The sequence below is a fragment of the Drosophila santomea genome, chromosome 3R, assembly GCF_016746245.2.
Source record: "Drosophila santomea strain STO CAGO 1482 chromosome 3R, Prin_Dsan_1.1, whole genome shotgun sequence".
In the NCBI taxonomy this organism is placed as follows: domain Eukaryota; kingdom Metazoa; phylum Arthropoda; class Insecta; order Diptera; family Drosophilidae; genus Drosophila; species Drosophila santomea.
Genome location: NC_053019.2, coordinates 3,674,967 through 3,696,322, shown reverse-complemented (window position 1 = coordinate 3,696,322; position 21,356 = coordinate 3,674,967). Strand labels below are relative to the sequence as shown.

The window sequence follows — 21,356 nt, the reverse complement described above, 5'->3', positions numbered from 1 at the left end:
CACTCAAATTTACAGCCCACGGCGCTGCATATAAATACCGCTTAAGGTAAACAGACAAAGCCCAGACAGACACATTAATTTCGAGTCTTTTGCCCATTCTCCACGTTGTTAAGAATCAAAAATCGAAGAGCGCAGTGCTTCAAATCCCCGGCTAGCGATCGTCTGCGTCTTCCAATCTTCCCAGTTTGAACGTATCGAACGTTTGGGGGCTGGGGTTTCATTTAGGCTTTGGGTTGGGGAAGTGGGCCTGAAGTGGGGGCAATCAACAATGGAGAGTTGGGGCCCAGTTGTCGAACGAACGAACCAACGAACGCATAGCTTAAAGTTCAATGACTGAAAAGGTGCGTTGATGTTCTTCTTGCTGCGGTTGTCGCTATTGCTGATGTTGCTGCAGTGGCTGCCGTTGCTCTTGGAGCTGGAGTTGCTGCGGTTGCTTAGGAATCCATCAGCAGCAGCAGGCAGGCAACTTTGACTCGGACCCCATTTATATTGGCCATTGGCTTTTCCATTGGCTTTTGGTTTGGTTCTTATTGCGCCTCGCTAGGCGAACGTGCAAAAATGCAGCATAAGCGGCCTAAGCGATCGGCAATCAATCTGCAGATTCCAGACGCAAAAGCGACGCAACCCGTTGCTGACGCCGATATTGCTGCTGTTGCCAATCGAGGAAGCACGCAACAAGCAATTTCAGGGAAGAATCTCCTCTTGCATTTGAACTCGTGGCTTTAAATGGCTGCTACACTTGCGGCTAAATTGGCTGAACAACATGGCCAAGAGTGTTAGCCAGGCGCAAATACAACATGCTATTTCAGCGAATTGTTTAGATTGGAATGATCATGAGGAGGAATTTTACATAAGCCAATTGTGTAATAATAGTAGTAAAGCATACAAGCTTTGTATAAGTGTAGTCTTAAAAAGAAACAGAAATATTATGGTAACTTCTTTAGAAAAATATGGTTTTTTTTTCCTTCATAATAAAAGAAAATATAATTCATACATTTTTTACAAATTTATCTCTCCTTCTATTCGTAATCTTTAGAATTCTAAAGAATTGCCATATTTAGTATAGCACTTCTACAAATATTCAAAAGAGAATTTCTTAGATCTAATTTGTAATATGAAAACTGCACAGACAGCTCCATAATTCCAGTGAAGTCCTCTCCAATTCTTTAGTCTGGATAGCGACTGGAATCGGGATTCACACTGTTATCGGCCCTGGAATGGAGACTCCTTCCATCCCGCCGCTGTTTACATGCACACGATGACAGACGCGTCTATTTATCTGCATTTGTATCTGTATCTGTAGCTGGCTGGCTGGACTGGTTGTTTGGTTGGTTTACATTTCGGTTTTGCGCTTCAAGTGAGAGAAAAATGTCGGGAAAATAAACAAGAGGAGCGCAGTCAGAATTTCAGACGCATCGAAGGCAAAACCAACCGCAGTTGAGTGGCTTGTATTGGCTCCAAAATGGGGAAAAAGGGGGAGCCCTGGGCAAAGTTTGACTGCAACAATCAAATGCTCATCAGCGCACTTGAAAAATAATGCGTGGCTGGCTAAGACAAAAAAAAGTACATTCTCGCAAGCAGACAAAGATATATAAACCTTTAGATACAGTATCTTCCTTTCTTTTTTTCGTACTGTGTAGTCGAGGCATTTTCATAGCTGGCTGTATTTTTCGTTGGCTTGTTTGTTTAGTTTTTGAGGCACACTCACACTCATACAGACACGCAATGCTGCAGGTGGGAACAGGTTTTTCGGTTTCGGCTTTTCGTGTATCTGGGATGCGGGCCGTATCTCTTTGGCCTCGCGTTATTTATGCCCCACTGTGGCTGTAATTACAAATGCTCGTTTCCTGTTCAAAACAATCTGGCCATGTGTGCCTGTGACTGGGCATCTATGTAGTATCTTAGTATCTCAGATTCTCTGGGATGCCCACGCACATGTGTCCTCCGCCCAGGATCAAGTTTCCAGTGACCAGTGACCAGTGACCAGAGACCAGAGAGCCGACTGGAGTGTCCGAAGTGGACAAGTGCGTAAGTGGACAGCGGCATTTGAGCTCTTCAAAGGGCCTTCTTTTGCGAAAAGCGCCTGCTGAGCGCAAACAATTCGCCGGTTGTCCATGCCGCTCACGTACTTCCATCTATATTTCTTTAGCTTACCCTGCAACATGTTGTTGGCCGGCAATATGGCCGATCGATTGGCAGATATAGTTAGTAGTTCATAGGCGGTAGTTGGCCATGGTTACCCGTAGGCCCGCAGCAGTAACAGCCGGAGCACGAATGGGAATTACCCTCGACAACTGCTTCGCACGCTTGGCTGCACTTGCCCAGGAAAAGAGGCACTTTTCCGAGTGGTGGTTAGGTTAGCAGTTGCCGCAAATGGCGCGATGTAATGGCATTTCTAATATGAGCACATTAATGGCTGCGGGACAAAGGAACAGGTGAGGTGAATGGAAGGAGTCCACACTTCCGAAGCAGTTGCAAATTTCAAAATTAACAGCAGGCCAGGGGTTCTTTGTGGCCTTAATAATAACTACACATATGGTTTTTATTATGAAAGTTTAGTTGGGTTTTAAAACATAACAATATTAAGGTTTTATTACCTTTTGTTTCGGACGCTTGTGGCAAAGATTTAGATAAACTTTATTCAATTTTATGCCTTCACCCGTTTTGAAGGTTATTACCAGGGCATATTTTTAAATAGCCCTGACATGTAAAATACAAATCTTGAAAATAAGTATAAGAAAAAATGCCTATCCTTGATAATTTATTTTTAAAATTTGGTTTGCGAAATACTCAATCAGGAATTGCATTTAACAACTCAAGACAAATAAAAAGGACCGCCTAATAAAATATATACATATATGTATTTATTATAAATACTTTATAGTATTTTGTGGAAGCAATGCTAGTTGTTTTATAAAAAAAAAACTCTATTTGGAGACGGAAGAAAATGCTTAGGTCATACAAATGTTCTAATATCACAGTGCTTTATGAACCTAAACTATTAGTATTGCTATTTTTGTGCCCCCAGCTGTACGTGCATATGTAGAAGCCCGAGTGTGGTGCTCTTGTTTTTCCCGGGCTTCATACCTGAGCAATTAGTGCGACGTTTTCGATTGCGCATGCAGTAGCCCAACGAGCAGCAGCTGCTGTTTTCGTGTTTTTTCTGGGTTTTTGCTCTCGGGCAGCTGACAAGGAGCCAAAAGCGGCGACAGAGGGGCGTAAACAAAGTGAGCTCTTGCAAAATGACAGCTGACAATGAATCGTACGCCACGTTGAGCTCCTCGCACAGAGAAGTCTGCAGCTAAGTGCACAATAATAATGGCAACAATATCAAGTAGGAGTGAAAAAGCTGCAGTCAGCGTCGCCAGTCTGCCGTTGGGATTTCATAAAGTTATTGAACGTTTTCAAGCGAAAAACAAAATTCGGATTGCAACCAGAAAAATGAAAAAGCGATAAAGTGCCAAGCGAAGCAAAGAGCTAAGTGCCGATTTGGGCATATCACGAAGTTTGACAGCCACTGCAGATAACCTGTTGCTGTTGCAACTAGAACAACAACAACTGCGGCACTTGCCACATAAATGGCCATTCGTGCTGGAAGGTATTTAACACAAGGTCGCGAAAACAATGAGCCAAACGACTTTAGACCGCTTATCTAAGTGCTCGTAGCTCGCAGTTGGTAATTGTAGAAGCCTCCGCTGGACGCGACCAAGAAGCTAATTGTATGGGCAGGCCACCCAGCCCCACCCACTCACCCACCTCGGCATAGTGGAATGATGGCAGGACGGGCGATCGGGGAGGAGCAAAACAGCGGAGGCGACAAAGCAAACAAGGTGTTAATTTCCACTGGTTCGGCATTCCCTCGAGTTCTTTTCACTGAGATGCTCTGAAAAAGGGTGTACGCAGGGTATGACGATTTCAGGCGGATCTTGATACCATCAGGATCATATTTGAGTATTGAATGCAGTCAGTTTGATGTATTTCGTATTTGGAAATGCTAACTAGTAGCTTGTAGCTTTAATTACATCGTAAAGTCCAGCGCTAGCCAGTAAAATATAAATTCGTAGAACACAATAAATATAATTATTCCTCTTCACTTTCAAATTAAATGAAATGAAATAGAAAAGGAAACAATGAAATTAAATGTTCCATATAATATTATATGACCAAAAAATAAAACCCAATATTTAAATGGGGTTTTGTTTTTAGATAACCCGAGTAAAAAGACTTTGCTAGGGTATAGCGAGACCTGCTCCCCACTAATTTATTTTTGCTTCTCCTCCCTTTTGCGCCTTTGCAAATTGAATTCCCCGCGTGTTGCGAAAGCAGATAAGATAGAAGCACGTTCTCCGCCTTCAGCCACCCACACAGAAGCCACTCCTCGCATACAAAGCGGCAGATGACGGGCGATAAGCCGTCCGTGATAACACACTTGACTTTGAGAGGGAATCGTGGAGGTAACTACACTGATGACTAAGGATTGTGCATCGGATTGAAAACACGCAAGATGAATGGGTCTACTTACGAACTGTGACCGTTTTCGGATCGTAGGCACAGACGCGTCGCTCCACGGCGGCAATCTTCCGTTGCACCCGACCGGCCCGCTCGCCCACCGCCTGCAGATCCCGCTGCAGGTCATCGAAGATGTCGCTGGCTATGAGGACTAAGCTGGCCAATTGCCGCAGGGCGTTGCTCAGCGTTATGTTGCTGATCGAGTCGAACTCGTGGCCGGAAACCACCTTGGAGGAGCCGGCAGTGGGCGACTGGGGTGCACTGGCGATCCTTCCTAGCGCCGGTCTTTGCTGGCTGGGATGCCTCGAGTTGGGCAGGGATTGCGACTGGAGGCGAGTGGGCGAGGTGGACAGGAACTCGACGTGGTGCTTCAGCTTCTTCATGGGTGCCGGAGCGGGCGGCACCGGCTGATCCTCCGGCGCCTGGTGGACCAACACCCTGGTAAGTAATGTGGGCGATCCATGGCCATTGGTGATTGTTCCCTCTCCATCCGGCGACTGCTTGTTAATGCAGTTGTTGTTCCGGCACTTGCCCGGCGTGCAGTGGAATCGTCCGGAGGCATGGCCCAAGCTCGCAGCCGTGGCCTGGGCCACATTGACGGGCTGCACCACGCGCTGGACGAAGGGCATCTCTCGCTGGCTCTTTCACTCTTGATCTCTACGGCGGCCACTAGCTGCTCCGATTCATTCGCTCTGCTTCGAAGGCACCGACCAACATTAAATAAAAGGTAATCCAAGTAATCTCACACACACAAACACACGCACAAGGGGAACCGAAAACTGGTCGGACAACTTCTGGACTTGAATCCTCCGCAGTCGTAGCCTCTTAGCTATTGTCTACTACTTTCGGCCAAATTCCTTGGCCTTTTCACACGCACTTACAAACTAGTTTAAATCAACTGGTTTATTGGCCGCCCTAATTTCTGCTCTATTTTCTGGCTAGTTCTCAGCCTCGCATAATTAGCACGCCGCACTCGAATTGCCCGTGATTGCGGCGATTTTATGGCCCGGCCACCGTTACGCGTCGTTCGAAAGGTGTGTTTAGCCGGCAAAAATACGAAAAACCGACCGTCCGCGCTGACGTCCTCGTATTTCGCCGGTTTCAAAATAACTGCCAGTGTGCCCACTGCAAGGCAAGGGCTGTGTGGCCGCAGATCAATTATCTGCCCGTGTGCCCGTGTGCCCGTTTAGCCTGGCAGGTTGAGTATTTTGCTGCCTCTGGTTCGAAGCACTACTTAGGCTTATCCAGAACACATTGCAGAGTTTACAGTCTGTTACACGCTGTAATATTTAACAGTGCACAGTGGGTATAAAATTGTATTTAAGTGTCTCATCACAACACTTTTATTAAAAAAGCGTCCTTTAAATCCATGTTGTATCTTTTTAAGGAAAATATAAACAAATCGTTATAAAAGTAATAAAGAAATAGGCATAATGTATAGAAAGTAAACTATCAAACCTAATTCAAATTCCTAAGACAGTGTCAAGCTGAATGTTGCTGTAAAAATTATCGATATACACAAGGCTAGTGTTGCCAGACAGCAACGTGTTTTGTAGTTTATAACCCTTGTGAAATACGGTCATACGACTCCGAAAAAATAAATAAAACTACAGTGGACCGAATTTCCACGCTAAAGTTAATAAATTAGCGCAATGCCAAAGTATTATTGCGACTACTGCGACACCTACTTGACCCACGACTCGCCCTCAGTGCGGAAAACGCACTGCACCGGCCGCAAGCACCGCGACAATGTGAAGTTCTACTACCAAAAGTGGATGGAGGAACAGGCCCAGCATTTAATTGACGCCACCACCGCCGCCTTCAAAGCGGGCAAGATCACAAACAACCCGTTTGCGGGTGGGCCAGGAGGAGCGCCTCCGAAGCCAGCGGGCGTGTCCATACCGCCGCCCAACATCGGTGCTCCTCCGCGACCGGGGATGCCTGGAATGCCCTACATGCCTCCACTGATGAACCCAATGATGGGCATGCGGCCGCCACCGATCATGAATCCCATGGCCATGATGGGACCACCGCCTCCACTTGGCACTATACCCGGCGTCCGTCCAGGAATCATGAACGGTCCCAAGTGACCGCCCTCAAGAACATCATCCTAATTCGGAGCAAAGGAGTGCCCCCCTTGAGATGTCCTAATTAAGCTGTAGCATTTAAGTAAGCCAAACGCGAGAAAATTAATTATATACATTTATATAAAGCAAGTTGACTACACAAATGGTTGTCTTTGTGGGTGAAAAAGCCAATAAATAAATAATATATATCGAGGTCCGTAAGTAGATGGGCATGCAATTTTTGCGTAGGCATACATATAGCGATAAGGTCACGCCGGTTGTGCAGATAATGCACATTTATTTAATGCGTGATTATTTTAAATATTCTGTATAAAACCCTTTTCGGAAAATAGGAAAACTTGCAACATGCTTTTACCTTAACACTTTAAGAAAAAGAAAAATCTGTAGTAAGTTAGAGAAGGCCACGCTTCCCATAAATTTATTTTTTTGTCCAATACAATATACATAGTTAAAATGCATGTGAACTGAAATGCTAACACAAAAATATTAGGTGCCTTGCCTTTAACATAAACATTCACAGCTTTTATTACAATTTTTGAGCTTACATACTAAAATCTGTGAAGAGAATATAATGTGGATTATAATTGTTAATATGAATGTGTTAATCAGGGGCTTAAAATGTAAGTGTATCAGTTTCTGCCTTTATCCCGCGGATCGGCTCGTCTGAGCTTCTTATATTATATTTAACTCTGTACTACACACACTTAGGTACTAATAGGATAAGGATTATCTGGAGACCCTCTGGCGCTTGCTGGGGGATACCAGGACCGGCGAGGGCGTTTGGTTACTGGAGATAGCGTCGAATATGCTGCTCTCCGAGCGCTGGTATTCGCTGCCAATGTTTTCCAGATTCAGATCGGCATCGAGGACTAGGACCTGAGGAAAAATGCATATTTAGCGGCTTTGGTAAGTGTGAGGAATTCCCTTAAACTACCTTGCACGACTGCGGGCGTCTGTGGTGTATCAGCCAGTCCTCGTGCAACTCATGCAGCTCCTGAAGGTACTTAAGCGGCACACAGCTTTCCTCTGAGCGAGCCCGCTGCCGGATGCGCTCGTGCGCCACCTCCGGCGAGGTGCGCAGATAAATGATGAGATCTGCCTGCACGTGAATGGACTCCTCGATGAACTTGTACCACTCCTCTAGCGTATTGTACATGCCCTGCTCCAGGGAACCGTTTCGCCGCATATTCTCCACAAAGCAATAGCTGCGGGGCAGTGGGTAATGGATAAAATTAGCGCTTCTGGTTAAACCTGATGACGGGGATAATGCACTTACCGAGCGCTAAAAATGGAGCGCTCCATTATTTTTAGCTTCTTGTTGGTTGGGGCGGTGTGCGACTGCAGCATGGTCAGCGTGACATAACTTTGAAAGGGCATGGCCCACTTCTTGGGTTCCTTGTACATCAGCTCCAGCAGATTGACCCCGTTCACGTTGCGCCACTTCTCGACCGGCTCGGTCAGCAGGCAAATGTCGTTCTTGTACTTCTCGAAGTGGTTCAAATAGGTGGTCTTCCCACTGCCAATGTTGCCCTCGATGAGGACGGTGAAGGGCTGGGTGCCCTCGGCGTACTTGGTCCCCTTTCGGGCACAGGATGCTGCCTCCGCCATCAGACCGGACAATCCGCGATCTACACGTGAGAGTGGGTGAGTGGGGTTTTACTATCTGGTTTAGGTACAGCACAGCAGAAACGGATCGGGAATGGAGATGGCTATTCCGGATTCAATGGAGTACTGTACACGGCGGCGGGCAAATGGTGACTGAATCAACCCGCCTGGTGAGATCGTTTACCGCCGAAAAACAAAAAGAGCGGGAACACCGCCATTTGTATATTTTTTTTAATCGGGTTTTCCTATCGTCATGTTTGTTTTTCGACCGGCTGATCATCAACTGTGTGCATGTGTGTGCGTATTCTATTGCCGGAATAAGTGTGTAGATCCAAAAAGATAAAATTTAAAGCGAAGCTGTTTGAATTACTTATAAATGATAGGATGTCTCTCTTCCACATGACCTGGCTACAACAGCGTTAGTGTTTGTACAACTTTATTAATTACAAATACCATTGATAGCAATGAAATTAATAATTTATTGCTTATAACTTTATTGTCACTTTTTAGTTTTCTTCAACTTTGTGAAATAAAATTGCGTTCGCTTGTGCTGAGAATCAGCTGTCGGCGATAACGATAACGGTCAGCTGTTCTGTACATGGATATCGGTTGTGTGCCATCCCTACAACGACGCGTATTTTATCAATATTATTGTAAACTTTTAAAACCTGTATTAAAACCTATTTCTGAAGGCCTCAAAGACCCGGCACTTGGTTAGCGATGTCCATTGAAATTGAATCAGCCGAGTAAGTATTGGAACTCGACCACTAACACCCAGTTTTTACTAATTTTGTGATTCACCCCCCAAACAAAGTGTGATTCGGCTCATCCAGCAGTATCTGAAGGAGTCTAACCTTATGAAGACCCTGCAAACGTTACAGGTTAGTGCTTATGCCCCCCAGAGAGTTGGTCTCTTTATGACATTGAACTTTCAGGAGGAAACGGGTGTCTCCCTGAATACGGTGGACAGCGTGGATGGCTTTGTGCAGGACATCTCCAACGGGCACTGGGACACCGTGCTAAAAGTAACCCAGTCCCTCAAATTACCGGATAAGAAGCTACTCAATCTGTACGAGCAGATAGTTCTGGAGCTGATTGAGCTCAGGGAACTGGGCGCAGCAAGATCTCTACTCCGCCAGACGGACCCCATGAGCATGTTAAAGCAGCAGGAGCCGGAACGATACATTCATTTGGGTAAAATATTAACCACTCGTTGGTTTCGCGGTTTTTTAATTCGATTATTAAATTGTCTCTAGAAAACATGCTGCAGCGCGCCTATTTCGATCCCAGAGAAGCCTATGCGGAGGGAAGTAGCAAGGAGAAGCGGCGCACGGCCATAGCCCAAGAGCTCAGTGGTGAAGTGCATGTGGTGCCCTCCTCCAGGCTCTTGGCGCTGCTGGGACAGGCTTTAAAATGGCAACAGCACCAAGGACTCCTTCCGCCCGGCACCACCATCGATTTGTTCCGCGGCAAGGCTGCTATGAAGGACCAGGAAGAAGAAATGTATCCCACCCAGCTGTTCCGACAAATCAAATTTGGCCAAAAGTCGCACGTTGAGTGCGCTCAGTTCTCGCCGGATGGTCAGTATCTGATAACGGGCAGTGTGGACGGCTTCCTTGAGGTCTGGAACTTTACCACCGGCAAGGTGAGAAAGGATCTCAAGTACCAGGCGCAGGACCAGTTCATGATGATGGAACAGGCGGTGCTGGCGCTGAACTTCTCACGAGACTCCGAAATGGTGGCATCGGGCGCACAAGATGGCCAAATCAAGGTGTGGCGCATCATTACCGGTCAGTGTTTGCGGAAATTCGAGAAAGCCCACACCAAAGGAATAACCTGTCTGCAGTTCTCGCGAGATAACAGCCAGGTTCTCAGCGCGTCATTCGACTACACGGTGAGACTGCACGGGCTGAAGTCAGGAAAGATGCTGAAGGAGTTCAAGGGGCACTCATCGTTCGTAAACGAAGCAACCTTTACGCCTGACGGACACAGCGTGCTCAGCGCATCTTCCGACGGCACAGTTAAGGTTTGGTCCCTTAAAACTACCGAGTGCGTGGCCACGTACAAGCCCCTTGGCAACGAGCTGGCCGTTAACACAGTCCTCATCCTGCCCAAGAATCCCGAGCACTTCATTGTCTGCAACAGATCCAATACTGTAGTTATTATGAACATGCAGGGCCAGATTGTGCGATCCTTCTCGTCGGGTAAGCGCGAAGGTGGAGCCTTTATCTCAGCCACTCTTTCGCCTCGAGGAGAGTTCATATACTGCGCCGGAGAGGATCAGGTGCTTTACTGTTTCTCCGTCTCCTCCGGTAAACTGGAACGTACTTTGAACGTAAGCTGCTCCAGAAACTTTGTTCTCAATCCGTTTACAAAAATCCTGACATTTCTCCCATAGGTTCATGAAAAAGACGTCATTGGCCTGACGCATCATCCGCATCAAAATCTGCTGGCCAGCTACAGTGAGGACGGCCTGCTGAGGCTTTGGAAGCCCTAGACCATATAAGCAATTGACTTTCACACCTAGTTTTAGTTGGTAGTCTTATTTTAGCTGCCGAAATATACCTACTGACCCCAAAGCACTTGCTGTTTTTCTCATGCCCTCACCCATTCCTGCACATCAATATCTTCAATCTTGTCTATATGAAACAAATTGACTTTAATTAAGCATTATGCAAAGCGCCAATCTCTCAGAGCGCTAATCCGCAAAGTTTGCCTCAATTGCGGTTCCAGCACCTAAATTAGTCGAGCAGCGACACTCAGCCCGTTCACTTGCAACATGAGGAGCGACGAGATCATCGAGAAGATTCGCAACAAGTTGAAGGAATCGGATCCTGCCCGGCGCACCGTCGTTAACACGTTTCAGTTCAACTTCACCGACGTGGATGGTAATCTCATCAAGAGCATGGGTGAGTGGGAAGGAGAAGGCCTTGTTGTGGGTTATCCCACCGTTAACCGTCTCATCGTAGTCTTTGATTTCAAAGCATTGGACATCTACGAGGGGAGTGCTTCCGGTGTCGATGCGCAGGTCACCATTTCCGATGAGGACTTTTACTTGGTGGGCACTAAACAAAAGACTTTCCAGGAGGTGTTGCAGCAGGAGAAGGCCAAGATCGATGGCGATGAGGAGGCCATCAATAAAATGCTGGAGAAGTTTCGCATAAATTCTCAAAACTAGCTCAGCGACACGATGTAATGATGCATGCATTTCGTTTATTATATAATACACCTTACATTTATTCGTAGTTTCCCAAATGAAAATTGTTTAAAAGTTCTAAGGAAAGACGCATTTTATAAATTAAACATAATTAACTAAATTTAGAAACCAAAAAAATATAAAAGAAATCATCCCACCAATAGAACAGAATCAAAAAGTGAGTTATTTAATTGGTTTTAGTATTCATTTATTTAATTACCTTTATTTATATTTAATGTTAACATGGAATTGTTTTTGTAGGTGTTTCCTTTTAATTTGAAATTTTTGTTCTGCGTTTTATCATTTAACTATTTTATTTGTTATTCGGTCATCTCTCTTGGCAAATGGCGCCATGTTCTCTGCCAATAAGTGCGCCCGAGATTCGGTTTTCTGATTTCTGTATCGGGTTTTGAAATTTGAAAACGTCTCTCAATTCAAATGTGTTTGACTCCTTTCTTTAAGTGTCTTATTTATAGGTTTAATTGTAATTTTAACATTTGCTTTTTTGGGGTGTTTTAGTTTAACTTTGTGTCACTTTAGTAAACTTTTTAGTTTAGAACATTTTTTTTTTTGTTTTGGGATAGGTTTTTTGTTGGGGACATTCTTTTTCAAACTTTTTATTAGCTTTACGTTTTCGTACTATTTTTCTTTAAATTTATGTTTAATTTTTATTGCTAGAACACAAATTTAGAGTTTTTATTAACTAATTGAATTCTTTGCTCTTTTTGTTCGGTTTTAATGTAATACAACAACAAAATTTGTACACTTAAACTAAAGTTTATTAATAAGAATTAATTCCTAGGAGTTCTTGATCATTATGCTTTTTTATGCAACAATTTAACAACGGTTTACTTCATCAATGTAATTGTATTTATTTTCGCTTTTTTTATCATTCTTTTTTAATTAATGTAGCATTTTTGTAACACCTACATACCTTTATTATAAATGGTTTTTACGTTAAACGGGTTTAAGTTTCCATCGCTGATTTAAGCCGTATTCTTTATTTTCCTCAATTTTCTTTGCAAAACGTACGTGCGCTATGAAACCAATAATTATTATTTATTCTTGGAAATTTCGGGGAATTTATCATTTAGCTCCAAAACGGAGGAAACTGATTTCAACTAAAATCGCCTTTATCTTCGCAACAGGTTTGCTTATGTATATATAATGTTACGTTGATAAAATAACATAAAATTATATTTCATTAAAAAGTCAATTGTCAAATATAATTCGAGCCGACAAAAAAAGAAACTTAATGTTGCATTTCCTGTATTTAGATTTTTGTGTTTAGCTTTTTGTATAATTTACTTTATTATTATCATTCCCTTTCGCGTATACATTTTTATAAATATTCTTGTTCGCCTTAAATGTTTATAAAAATGTGCTTAAATAGACAAAAATCTTTGAATTTATTTACTTTCCATTTCTCGCAATCATTTTCCGTCTTTGGGGCCATTATAATTTATTCAAATTCCTTTTTCTTCTCATATAAACTTTTCGATTTAGCGTCATTAAACTTTTTGCTTTTATTCTTTGCTGGAAGATACAGTTTTGATAGTCACTAATTCTTTTATTTATGCATTATTTCGTCTTCTCCTTTTGTTGTTGTAAGTTTGATTTGTGTAGCCTCAAGGGTCGAAGATCTTTTGTACAAAATGTGTAAATAAAAAGTCATGCGCGTATGTAAAGATAAGTAATTATTATTGTTTTATGCCCTTTAGTATGTTGCTGCCGTTATTCATTATTGGTTTATCTATCGGTTTTGCGAATTGTGGGTATTGTTTTATTAACGTTATTTCGTCTTCGTTTTTTCGGTTGTATAATTAATTCAATTTATGCTTCACCTAAATATTACTCGTATCAAATATAAAAATCAACAACTTTATTTTATTTTTCGTCTTGTCTGCGGTCTCTTGTGGCTATGAAAATGATTCGTACATGCACTTCCGCTTCACGATTTTTGGCTCGTTTCCGTTTCCGCCGCACGGCTTCTCCTTGCTTTCTCCACATCCGCCAATCGGCCTGTGCGCTTTGTGCGCTCTCTCCGCTCCACCGTACGTATTTCGCTATGTGTATAATATAGTTATTAAATGTAGCTGTTATTTGTTTCTTATTCCACCATCATCCCTTATGTGAAACGCTTCTGGCTAATTGAGTTATCGCAACTACAACATGCTCGCCCTACTGTACTTATTTAGCTTATATTCCGCTTTGCCTGCCCATCTCTAATGCTACTAACCCTTCCGTTTCGCTCGTTATTAAATTTACGTCGTAATCAATTCGCATTTTTGCATAATTTCTTGTCTTTTAGGTATTGTTAACTTTTGAATTCTGTTTGTTTCTGCTCGCCTCCCGGTTTTACTGTACTCGTGTTTCACTGTTTTACTGTATGCTCTGTCTGCGTGTCAGTTTGCACTGTGGGAGTGTGTTTAATCTACTGTTCTTGCTCTGCAAAGTTGCTTCGTTCGCCATTACCTATGTAGATAGCCTTATTCTATATGCGTTTTAAAACCGAAACTGAAGGTTGCGATAAAAGTGCCTAAAACTGCACTGAACCATCGTTAGACGTTCGCCATTTGGTTGACATGATCGATGTTGTCCTCATCGAAGTGCACATCGTTGATGAAAATGTCCGCGTCCAGCTGGTCCTCGTCGAGCTCCAGATCGTCCTCGTCGTCTTCCCCGTTGGACATCAACCCGTGTCCCATCCCCATCCCCATTCCCATGTCCACCCCGGCGATGCAGATGTGGGGCGGCGGCGGCACACTGGTGGGCGGAAGTGGGGCGGGCGGGATCATCAGGTTGCCGCTGTTGATCCCATGCAAACTGCCCGCAATGCTGGCGCCTCCACTCTGCAGATGCCTGCGACTGGAGCTGAGTCCCGCTGCTCCATGAGAAAAGGGGATTCAAGCATTAATAAGTTGTATGAACATATAAATATTTATTAATAAAAGTGTTTCTGGTATTAAACAGATTTTTTTAAGCTAGTTTGCTCTTTGAAATCAGTTATATTACGTAAAGAATTAAGAAATACTCGTAGATTTTAAGATATCGTAGGTAAGAAATAAAAACAAAAGAGATTACCTTGAAAACAAATGAAATAAAACCACACTCAAAGAAAACCTACAGAAAACATAAACAAACGTGTTGAAAACGTATATATTGTATAAAAAGATTTAAAAAAGATATCACAGGAGACTCACCCGTCGCACTGGTCTGCGAGTCGTAATGTGCATTCCGATGTAGGCCCAGTTGGCGGACATGGTTCCTACGGCTTCTTCTGGAGTGACAGAGTATGCATAGGAGACAGATTAGGGACGAGACGACGAGAAGCGTTATTATAATTAGGACGTCGTAGTCCTCCTCGGCCGCTTCCGTGGTACCTGCATGGTTTGTAATAATTGCGAGGGGAGAGCAAGAGCACAGAATTCATACGTTAATCAATAATAACAGAACACTTCAGGTTAGTTGATCGAGAATATGCCTTATAGCTAGGAATGTGTTTTGCGATCTGAGTTAGCAGAGATTTTCGAGTGTGTGTCATGTGGGTGAGTCTGAACTGGGTGTTCTTGTTCTGTGTACTGTGGTTTCCATTTTTTCTTGTTTTTTAAGTGGGTTACACAAGTTTAGCATTTAATTATATTTAGGCTAGGCGGTTTAGAAAATTCAGTTCAGCCTAACAAAGGCACCAAAAAGATATATGCTCTATATATACATCTGATCGATGCGGTGCACACATGACAGGTGAAGGTGGAGAGGTGGAAAGGTGCCAAAGGAACACAAAGAAGCCAGAACCAAAATTCGGAGGCATGCGTACTATTAAACTCAACTCCCAAAATGCGATTGAAGTGAACTAAATGATGCAACAAAGGATAAACTTGGGATGGTCGTTTAATCATTGGGCTGTGAACTGTGATCTCCTTCAACTGTGGCAATCTACGTGGTTGGGGTTATGGGTTCGGGGGTTTCTCTAGATTGGAGTGGCATGTTTCTTGGTTTGAACTCTGTGCATGTCATGAGCGTGGAGTGTGGATCGATTGTAGACAAGCTTATGCGGAACTCACGTGTTAATTGTGACCAAGAGTTTCATTTACTTAGATATTAGAGTTAGTATTTTTGGTTTAGTTTCTTCGTTTTGTTGTTAGAAAAATGAGTACAAATTCTTGCTAGCAGAATGCTCCATTCATTTCAATTTGTTATCTTAGTTATGTTTCACGTATTTGATTCTCGTGGCAATTCCAATTTTGATTTAAAAATTTTGATTTTTCGAGCTTTGTTCTTGTTTAACTTTAGTTGTACGTATTTAACACTAATGCCGTAATTGCTAAAACAAATGTCTGTAGAAATGTGGGCAAATGCGTGGAGTTTGCGTCACCTGTGCCAAGGATTGGGTTTTTTTATTTTTCGATTTTTATATATTTGGGTTCGAGGAAGGGAGTTTTTCAAGTTTAAACAGTTTCACAGTCGAACAGTTTGTAGTTGGTAGTGGTATTCAGTTTTGTTAGTGGAGACAAAAGAAAGAACAGAGAGAAACAGAGGGAGAATTAGACAAGTAGAGAGAGAAAGAGAGAAAGATGAGTTTAGTGTGGGCGTGGCTGTAGACATCCCCAGACGGATATCAAGTATATGGGTATATATCTGGGTCTGTTGATAGTGTGCTGAATGCCATTCGAGGTGATAAATCGGGTGAGATAAAGAGAAATGCCTCGGTGAAATGCAGGGATAGGAAGCACCCCAGACTATCGAAGAGGAGGAGGTATGTACAAAGGTCTGGCCATCGAAAATGGAGGGAACAAAACAGCTAGAAAAAGTTCAGGACAAAATACGAATACTTAGGTGCAAAAAGACGTAGCGAGAAAGAGGTATATAGGATATGGATTAAGGTCACTTTAGTTGCTTTTTAAATTAGTATCGATTATTATATAGTTGTTATATTTAGTGGTTAACGGTTTGCAAGTGTTTCGTCGGGTTCAAGTTTTCTTCACGCATCAAATGAAAAGTGTAAGGAACGCAAGATCGCACATGAGCTATAACATGTAACCGTGGAAAACCAAGGAAAACTGAGATTGGAAACTGAATGGCTCGCCCACACAGCGGACGCACTGGAAACACAAACACGAGACAAACTTAATATACTCGGTTACGTAAACTTAGGCAAAAGAAGGCAAATAAAAATTGAACTGAACCGTTCGACTCACTCACGACTCACAGTGCAATTCGTCAGTATCGTCGCCGGGTCCGCAGTTCTTGACCCCGTCGCATCGCAACTTATCCGAAATGCAGTATCCAGCTCCGCACTGGAAGTGGTACGTCGACTCGCAGTGCAGACCCACGGACGGCGGACCCGGCCCGGAGTCCTGTATCTCGGTCCACACAATGCGGAAGCCCTGTTGGTTGGAAAGGTTAGGGGCCACCATTTCTGGGAGATCATCGTGGTTACTCATACCTGGGCACCCACTGTCTTGTCGCTGGTGGTGAAGCTGATGCGCGCCGTCTGGCCAGTAGAGGTATAGTGCCACTGCTCCACGGGCGGCTTCTCGCCACACAGCTCCAGCGGCGGCTGGTCGGAGTCCACGTTCATCCACAGCCGCAGCACAGCGGCAGGACACCCGCGATCTGGGTAAAAAATAATATAAATTATTATAATAATTTAAATTAAAATAATATAAATTATTATAGATATTAGAATATATAATAATAATTATAATATCTAATAAAGAATTATATTTATAATAAAGGATCCAGTTGTTTCAGAAGTAGAAAAGAAATAAATACTTCGGCTATAGTTTATCAATTTAAATCTATCTTTTTATATCTGGCTTTAATTGGTCCGATCTTTATTCTTGCAAAATAATGGCCGATGCCATAAATATTTTTTATAATGCAATTAAATCATTTTTTAACTCTTGTGTTCCAATGTACTATCCGTCTATCTATAACAAACCTCCTTGGTTTAATAAAGCGTTGACACATCTAAGAAATGTTAAGTCCAGGCTTTATACAAAATTTAAAAATACCGGTTCTCAATCTATATTTTCTAAATATGTATGTAAGTGCTCTTTTAAATTTTACCGTGCCTAATGCTCAGTGTTATAAGAATTATTTAAATCGTTGTAGGTCCCACTTCGCACAGGATCCCAAACAGTTTTATAATTTCGTTAACACTAAGCGCAAGACAACCGCCTCCCCTTCCTCGCTATTTTTTGAAAATACTACGGTAACATCTGATCAGGCAATAGCCGATCCTAATTCCGAACGGCCTTACTCTTACGCGGTATCAAAGTCGAATTTAATATTCTGTCCCACTCTAAACGAAAGCTCACTGCTTTATGATCTTCAGCGAGTTAAGGCTGTTTATTCGCCAGGTCCCGACGGAATTCCTGGCTGTGTGCTTAGATTCTGTGTGCAAACCTCTACTGAAATTGTTCAACTTATCTCTTGAATCTTCACAGTTCCACATATCTGGAAGGAATCCTCTCCATAAAAAAGGTACAGAGGAATCTCCAAGTTGTCTGCTATCCCTAAGATTTTTGAAAACGTTATCACTCCTCATTTGCAGCACCTTTGTAGGTCTATTATATCACCATGTCAGCATGGGTTCATGAAACGCAGATCAACAACTACTAACCTTCTGGAGCTAACCTCCTTCGTAGTTCAGGGCTTTAATAATAATCCTCAAACATATGTCACCTATACAGATTTTAGTAAAACATTCGACTCTGTTAATCATTCACTTTTTTTAAGAAAACTTGATTTATTAGGTTTCCCTGTTGATCTCCTAAATTGGATTCTAAGTTATCTGAATGGCACGACGCAACGGGTCCTCTTTAAAAATTCTCTTTCTTGTATTCTCTTGGTGACTTACTGGCTGGGTCTCCTTCCAGGCCGAACTGCTCAAAGTGAATGGACAGCTTGTAGCCGGGGCGTGCCTTCATCACCCAGTTGCAGGCGTTGGAGGCCATGCCCCGACCAGGTGCCTTGTAGCCGGCCGGCCAGTTGGGTGAGGTGATGAGGCCCGAGTCCTGGTTGCTGAAGTTGCCGCCGCAGTCGCCGGCATCCGACTTGGCCGACTCGAAGAAGTAGCGGGCCTTGAAGCCGCTGGCCACGCTCTCCTGGTCCGTGTGCAGGGTGATCCGCAGCCCCACCGCTCCCCGCGGGCTCTCGACGGGTCCGGGGGCTGTCTGACCGCAGTAGCGGCCCAGCAGGCGGTCGTTGTTGTCCCGGTAGACGACATACATCTCCAGCCAATCCTCGAAGCAGGCGCCAGAACTACAATCAATGTGTAAATCAATGTGTAGATGGTTGCTTTTAATGGAGACTTACCCATAAGCTCCCGCCGTGGCGTTTGCATTGTTGTCCGCCTTGATCTTGAAGTGGTCAAACACAATGGTCACCTGCTCATCGGCCTCGGCCAGAAACAGATATGAGCAATTCGTGTCCGAGGGATAATTGGAGGGGTATCTCGGGCTGTTCAGTTCGCCGCGCTTCTTGGAACTGCTCACGTAGGTGAAGCTGCAGGTGCCATCCGGGGCCGCCGTGCCCGGAATCTTGTACTCCGTCTCGAAGGTGTACTTGCCCTTAAAGCCACGACCCTGCAGCTCACCCGAACTGAAGACCATGGCCAGCCGCGGTCCCTCACTGATCACTCGCTGCGTCTCATTGCCGCACAACTCGTAGTCGAACTTGTCGTAGGCATCGGCCGTCTCCTGGCCCTTCAGATAAATCTTTAGATAGCCGTCCGTGCAGTTGGACCTTTGATAGAGTTAGTATAAGTTGAAGTTTTGTAATTTATAAAGTATATAATCAAGTATAGGAAAAGTGCGCGATCATAAAATGTTGTAGTTATCCTCATTGTAAATAAAAAGTCTTCGAAGTCCCGAACTGGGATACACTTTATGCTGTGTGAGTATTAATTGTCTGTGGCCGGCTTATTTGATATCTTTTTCTTTTGAACACTCACAATAATTTATTAAACTACTCACTCGCTCTTGTCCTTGTGCTCCACCTTAGGTATATTGAAAGCGTTAAACTCCAGACGCACACGCTCCAGATGCTGGGCATCCTGCATGCCATAGATGAAATATCTAAACGACGGCGGAAATATTTAATTAAACCATTCTCTATTCAAGATACTAGGATATTTTACTCACCTACACACAGTTTTTGGTATATAGGGATAGGGATAGTTGGGTGAGAGCACAAAGCCAGTGGATTCCTTCTTCGATAAAATCTTTTGATCACATTCTGAGCCACGTATGTGAATGCCATCATTTTCACCTGATTTACGTATTACAAATTGCAGTTTCGTTTTTGTAGCGAATGATTAGTTTGAATTGAATTTCGATAGAGCAATCAGATCAGATCAGTTCGAATTGTAGAGCAGATCGGAAACCACAAGATAGCGTTGATATAGTTATTTGTTTTTGAAGTAGAGAGAAGGTGTGGAAGGATTAGAATTTGTAGTGTCGATAATTGGATACATTAAACTTAAAATAGCACACAAAACGAACAAAGCCAGTGAATAGGTTGGTTCAAGCACATACAATTAGCTGACGAATGCTATTCGCCGTGGCAACCACTTTGTGATGCCCCAATAAGTAGGCCACACTTTTCAGTAAGCATTTTGGGGCACCACAAAATAGTTGCCGGAATGGGCAGAACTGAAACAACAAACATAGTGTTTACATTATAGATATTTGGCAGTACTTACGTATAAAATCTAATTTAACAAAACTCTCGCTAAATTCATAAATTCCTTTAAAGCCACGATTTTGGGTATTTGCGGTGCGCGATAACGTATAAAAATGAACAAAAAGGCTCGACTCGCTCGAATACAAAACTAAGTTTCTTTGCTGCCCGCAATATGTACCGATTAATGCTGACGAATTATCTGGACCATCGTACACTTTCACATAGTCAAATGGGCAGCTGTTTATTTTGGTTTGGTTTGCAGTGGTGGTGATGTTGTTGAAATTTGGTTGTAGGCGAATTGCAGATTGGAATAGCAGATTGGATAGAGAAGATTTGGCTTTAGAGACATTCGGATGAAGGTAAATTCGGTATAGATAGTTCACAGATTGTGGTAGTGTGGGCTGCCAATCAGAGCAAGTTTTGGCCAGAGCAGTTTTGGCCAGCACTTGCTTTGATCTTGACTTGTTACCGGTTGTGTGATTAGGTGTTTTTTGATTTCTCTGTGTGTCTTTTGAGTGTGTTTAACTGTGCAGCATTAGAGGTACTCACTGTGGTCCACCAAAAAATAGATCAAAATCCCGAAACTCTAATCTAACCCTCTGATTCGATTCACCAAGAAACTGATATGTGCATGACATATCCTTCGGATAGGCACCTGGATAGGTTGGCGATATGAGCGCACCAGTTTTGTTGACGCTCATGCTGGGCGTTATCGTGTAGGAACATGGCGACCCCGCAATGGGTATGCCAATTTCATATTCCGCTTTTCGGGTGGGAGGAAATCACAAGACAGTCAGTAACGGTGGGCGGCTCTGGTAATTCCCCAAAACCCTCTACTCACATGCATTTATAAACCTAAACGTGCCCTCGAACAGGTCCGTGGTCACGTTCTTGTTGCTAAAAAAAGAAATCGCAACTGCCCGATACATGGAAATGCGACGACGCGGCGGAATGGTGCCGCAGTAGCGGCCCCCAAATGGTGAGTTGATCAGTTCCGCTGGCTCCGACGACTGCACCTCCGAGTAGATATCCATGTACTCATGAACACAACTGAAAGGTGAGAAGACATGTCGGTATTCAGCATAAATAAATTAAAAGTAACATCAGTATATAAAATATTGGCTGTACAAATAATTAAAACAATTGTACTTATCTCCGTCCAAGCTCACTTCAAAATACCAAGTTCTGTTTCATATTTACCTTGGTAACTCACCGACGGCCGAACCGCTGGAAATGGGAGTAAGCAGAGAGAAGGAAGTATAAGTGTG

General features: G+C 43.4%; 6 protein-coding genes and 1 long non-coding RNA gene across 16 annotated transcripts in view; 4 read left to right on the top strand and 3 right to left on the bottom strand.

Annotated features, from left to right (window-relative positions):
• The window catches only part of LOC120451824, a 38,528-nt gene extending 32,644 nt beyond the window's left edge, over window positions 1–5,884 (bottom strand). For both annotated transcript variants that reach the window (XM_039635792.1, XM_039635793.2), the window contains exon 1: window positions 4,523–5,884. In XM_039635792.1, the coding sequence (XP_039491726.1) occupies window positions 4,523–5,138 (616 nt within the window). In that variant the 5' untranslated portion in view covers window positions 5,139–5,884. The remainder of the gene's footprint in view (window positions 1–4,522) is intronic.
• Window positions 2,842–4,093, top strand: LOC120451842. Its single transcript, XR_005616415.2, has 2 exons — window positions 2,842–3,598; window positions 3,687–4,093. It is a non-coding gene; the product is annotated as an uncharacterized LOC120451842 (long non-coding RNA).
• Window positions 5,885–6,021: 137 nt separating the features above from the next.
• LOC120451837 (U1 small nuclear ribonucleoprotein C) lies at window positions 6,022–6,739 on the top strand. Its single transcript, XM_039635813.1, has one exon. It carries the CDS (start codon window positions 6,162–6,164, stop codon window positions 6,597–6,599), a length of 438 nt encoding a protein of 145 aa, XP_039491747.1. The 5' UTR covers window positions 6,022–6,161; the 3' UTR covers window positions 6,600–6,739.
• A 239-nt stretch (window positions 6,740–6,978) lies between these two features.
• On the bottom strand, window positions 6,979–8,721 carry LOC120451834 (deoxynucleoside kinase). Its single transcript, XM_039635809.2, has 4 exons — window positions 8,572–8,721; window positions 7,873–8,224; window positions 7,531–7,801; window positions 6,979–7,472 (listed from the first exon to the last, which is right to left on the bottom strand). Exons 1-4 carry the CDS (start codon window positions 8,600–8,602, stop codon window positions 7,323–7,325), a joined length of 804 nt encoding a protein of 267 aa, XP_039491743.1. The 5' UTR covers window positions 8,603–8,721; the 3' UTR covers window positions 6,979–7,322.
• A 72-nt stretch (window positions 8,722–8,793) lies between these two features.
• Window positions 8,794–10,780, top strand: LOC120451827 (WD40 repeat-containing protein SMU1). Its single transcript, XM_039635801.2, has 5 exons — window positions 8,794–8,947; window positions 9,016–9,082; window positions 9,137–9,395; window positions 9,458–10,536; window positions 10,600–10,780. Exons 1-5 carry the CDS (start codon window positions 8,922–8,924, stop codon window positions 10,696–10,698), a joined length of 1,530 nt encoding a protein of 509 aa, XP_039491735.1. The 5' UTR covers window positions 8,794–8,921; the 3' UTR covers window positions 10,699–10,780.
• A 66-nt stretch (window positions 10,781–10,846) lies between these two features.
• Window positions 10,847–11,446, top strand: LOC120451838. 2 transcript variants are annotated; one of them, XM_039635815.1, is made up of 2 exons: window positions 10,847–11,110; window positions 11,186–11,446. In XM_039635815.1, exons 1-2 carry the CDS (start codon window positions 10,981–10,983, stop codon window positions 11,377–11,379), a joined length of 324 nt encoding a protein of 107 aa, XP_039491749.1. In that variant the 5' UTR covers window positions 10,847–10,980; the 3' UTR covers window positions 11,380–11,446. The 2 variants fall into 2 exon arrangements, with proteins under 2 accessions (XP_039491749.1, XP_039491748.1); XM_039635814.1 differs by having other exon boundaries at window positions 11,171–11,446.
• A 1,707-nt stretch (window positions 11,447–13,153) lies between these two features.
• Window positions 13,154–21,356, bottom strand: part of LOC120451825 (dorsal-ventral patterning tolloid-like protein 1) — a 42,077-nt gene continuing 33,874 nt past the window's right edge. For 3 of the 8 annotated variants that reach the window (XM_039635795.2, XM_039635797.2, XM_039635796.2), the window contains 12 exons: window positions 21,289–21,315; window positions 20,930–21,138; window positions 20,638–20,851; window positions 20,108–20,325; window positions 19,548–19,674; window positions 19,380–19,481; window positions 18,721–19,149; window positions 18,263–18,666; window positions 16,844–17,013; window positions 16,607–16,784; window positions 14,601–14,780; window positions 13,154–14,281 (listed from right to left, as the gene is read on the bottom strand). In XM_039635795.2, coding sequence (XP_039491729.1) covers window positions 13,959–14,281; window positions 14,601–14,780; window positions 16,607–16,784; window positions 16,844–17,013; window positions 18,263–18,666; window positions 18,721–19,149; window positions 19,380–19,481; window positions 19,548–19,674; window positions 20,108–20,325; window positions 20,638–20,851; window positions 20,930–21,138; window positions 21,289–21,315 — 2,581 coding nt within the window. In that variant the 3' untranslated portion in view covers window positions 13,154–13,958. Of the gene's footprint in view, window positions 14,282–14,481; window positions 14,521–14,600; window positions 14,781–15,461; window positions 15,773–16,595; window positions 16,785–16,843; window positions 17,014–18,262; window positions 18,667–18,720; window positions 19,150–19,379; window positions 19,482–19,547; window positions 19,675–20,107; window positions 20,326–20,637; window positions 20,852–20,929; window positions 21,139–21,288; window positions 21,316–21,356 lie in introns of those variants that run through there. The other 5 variants (XR_005616411.1, XM_039635798.1, XR_005616412.1 and 2 more) reach the window with 5 other exon arrangements.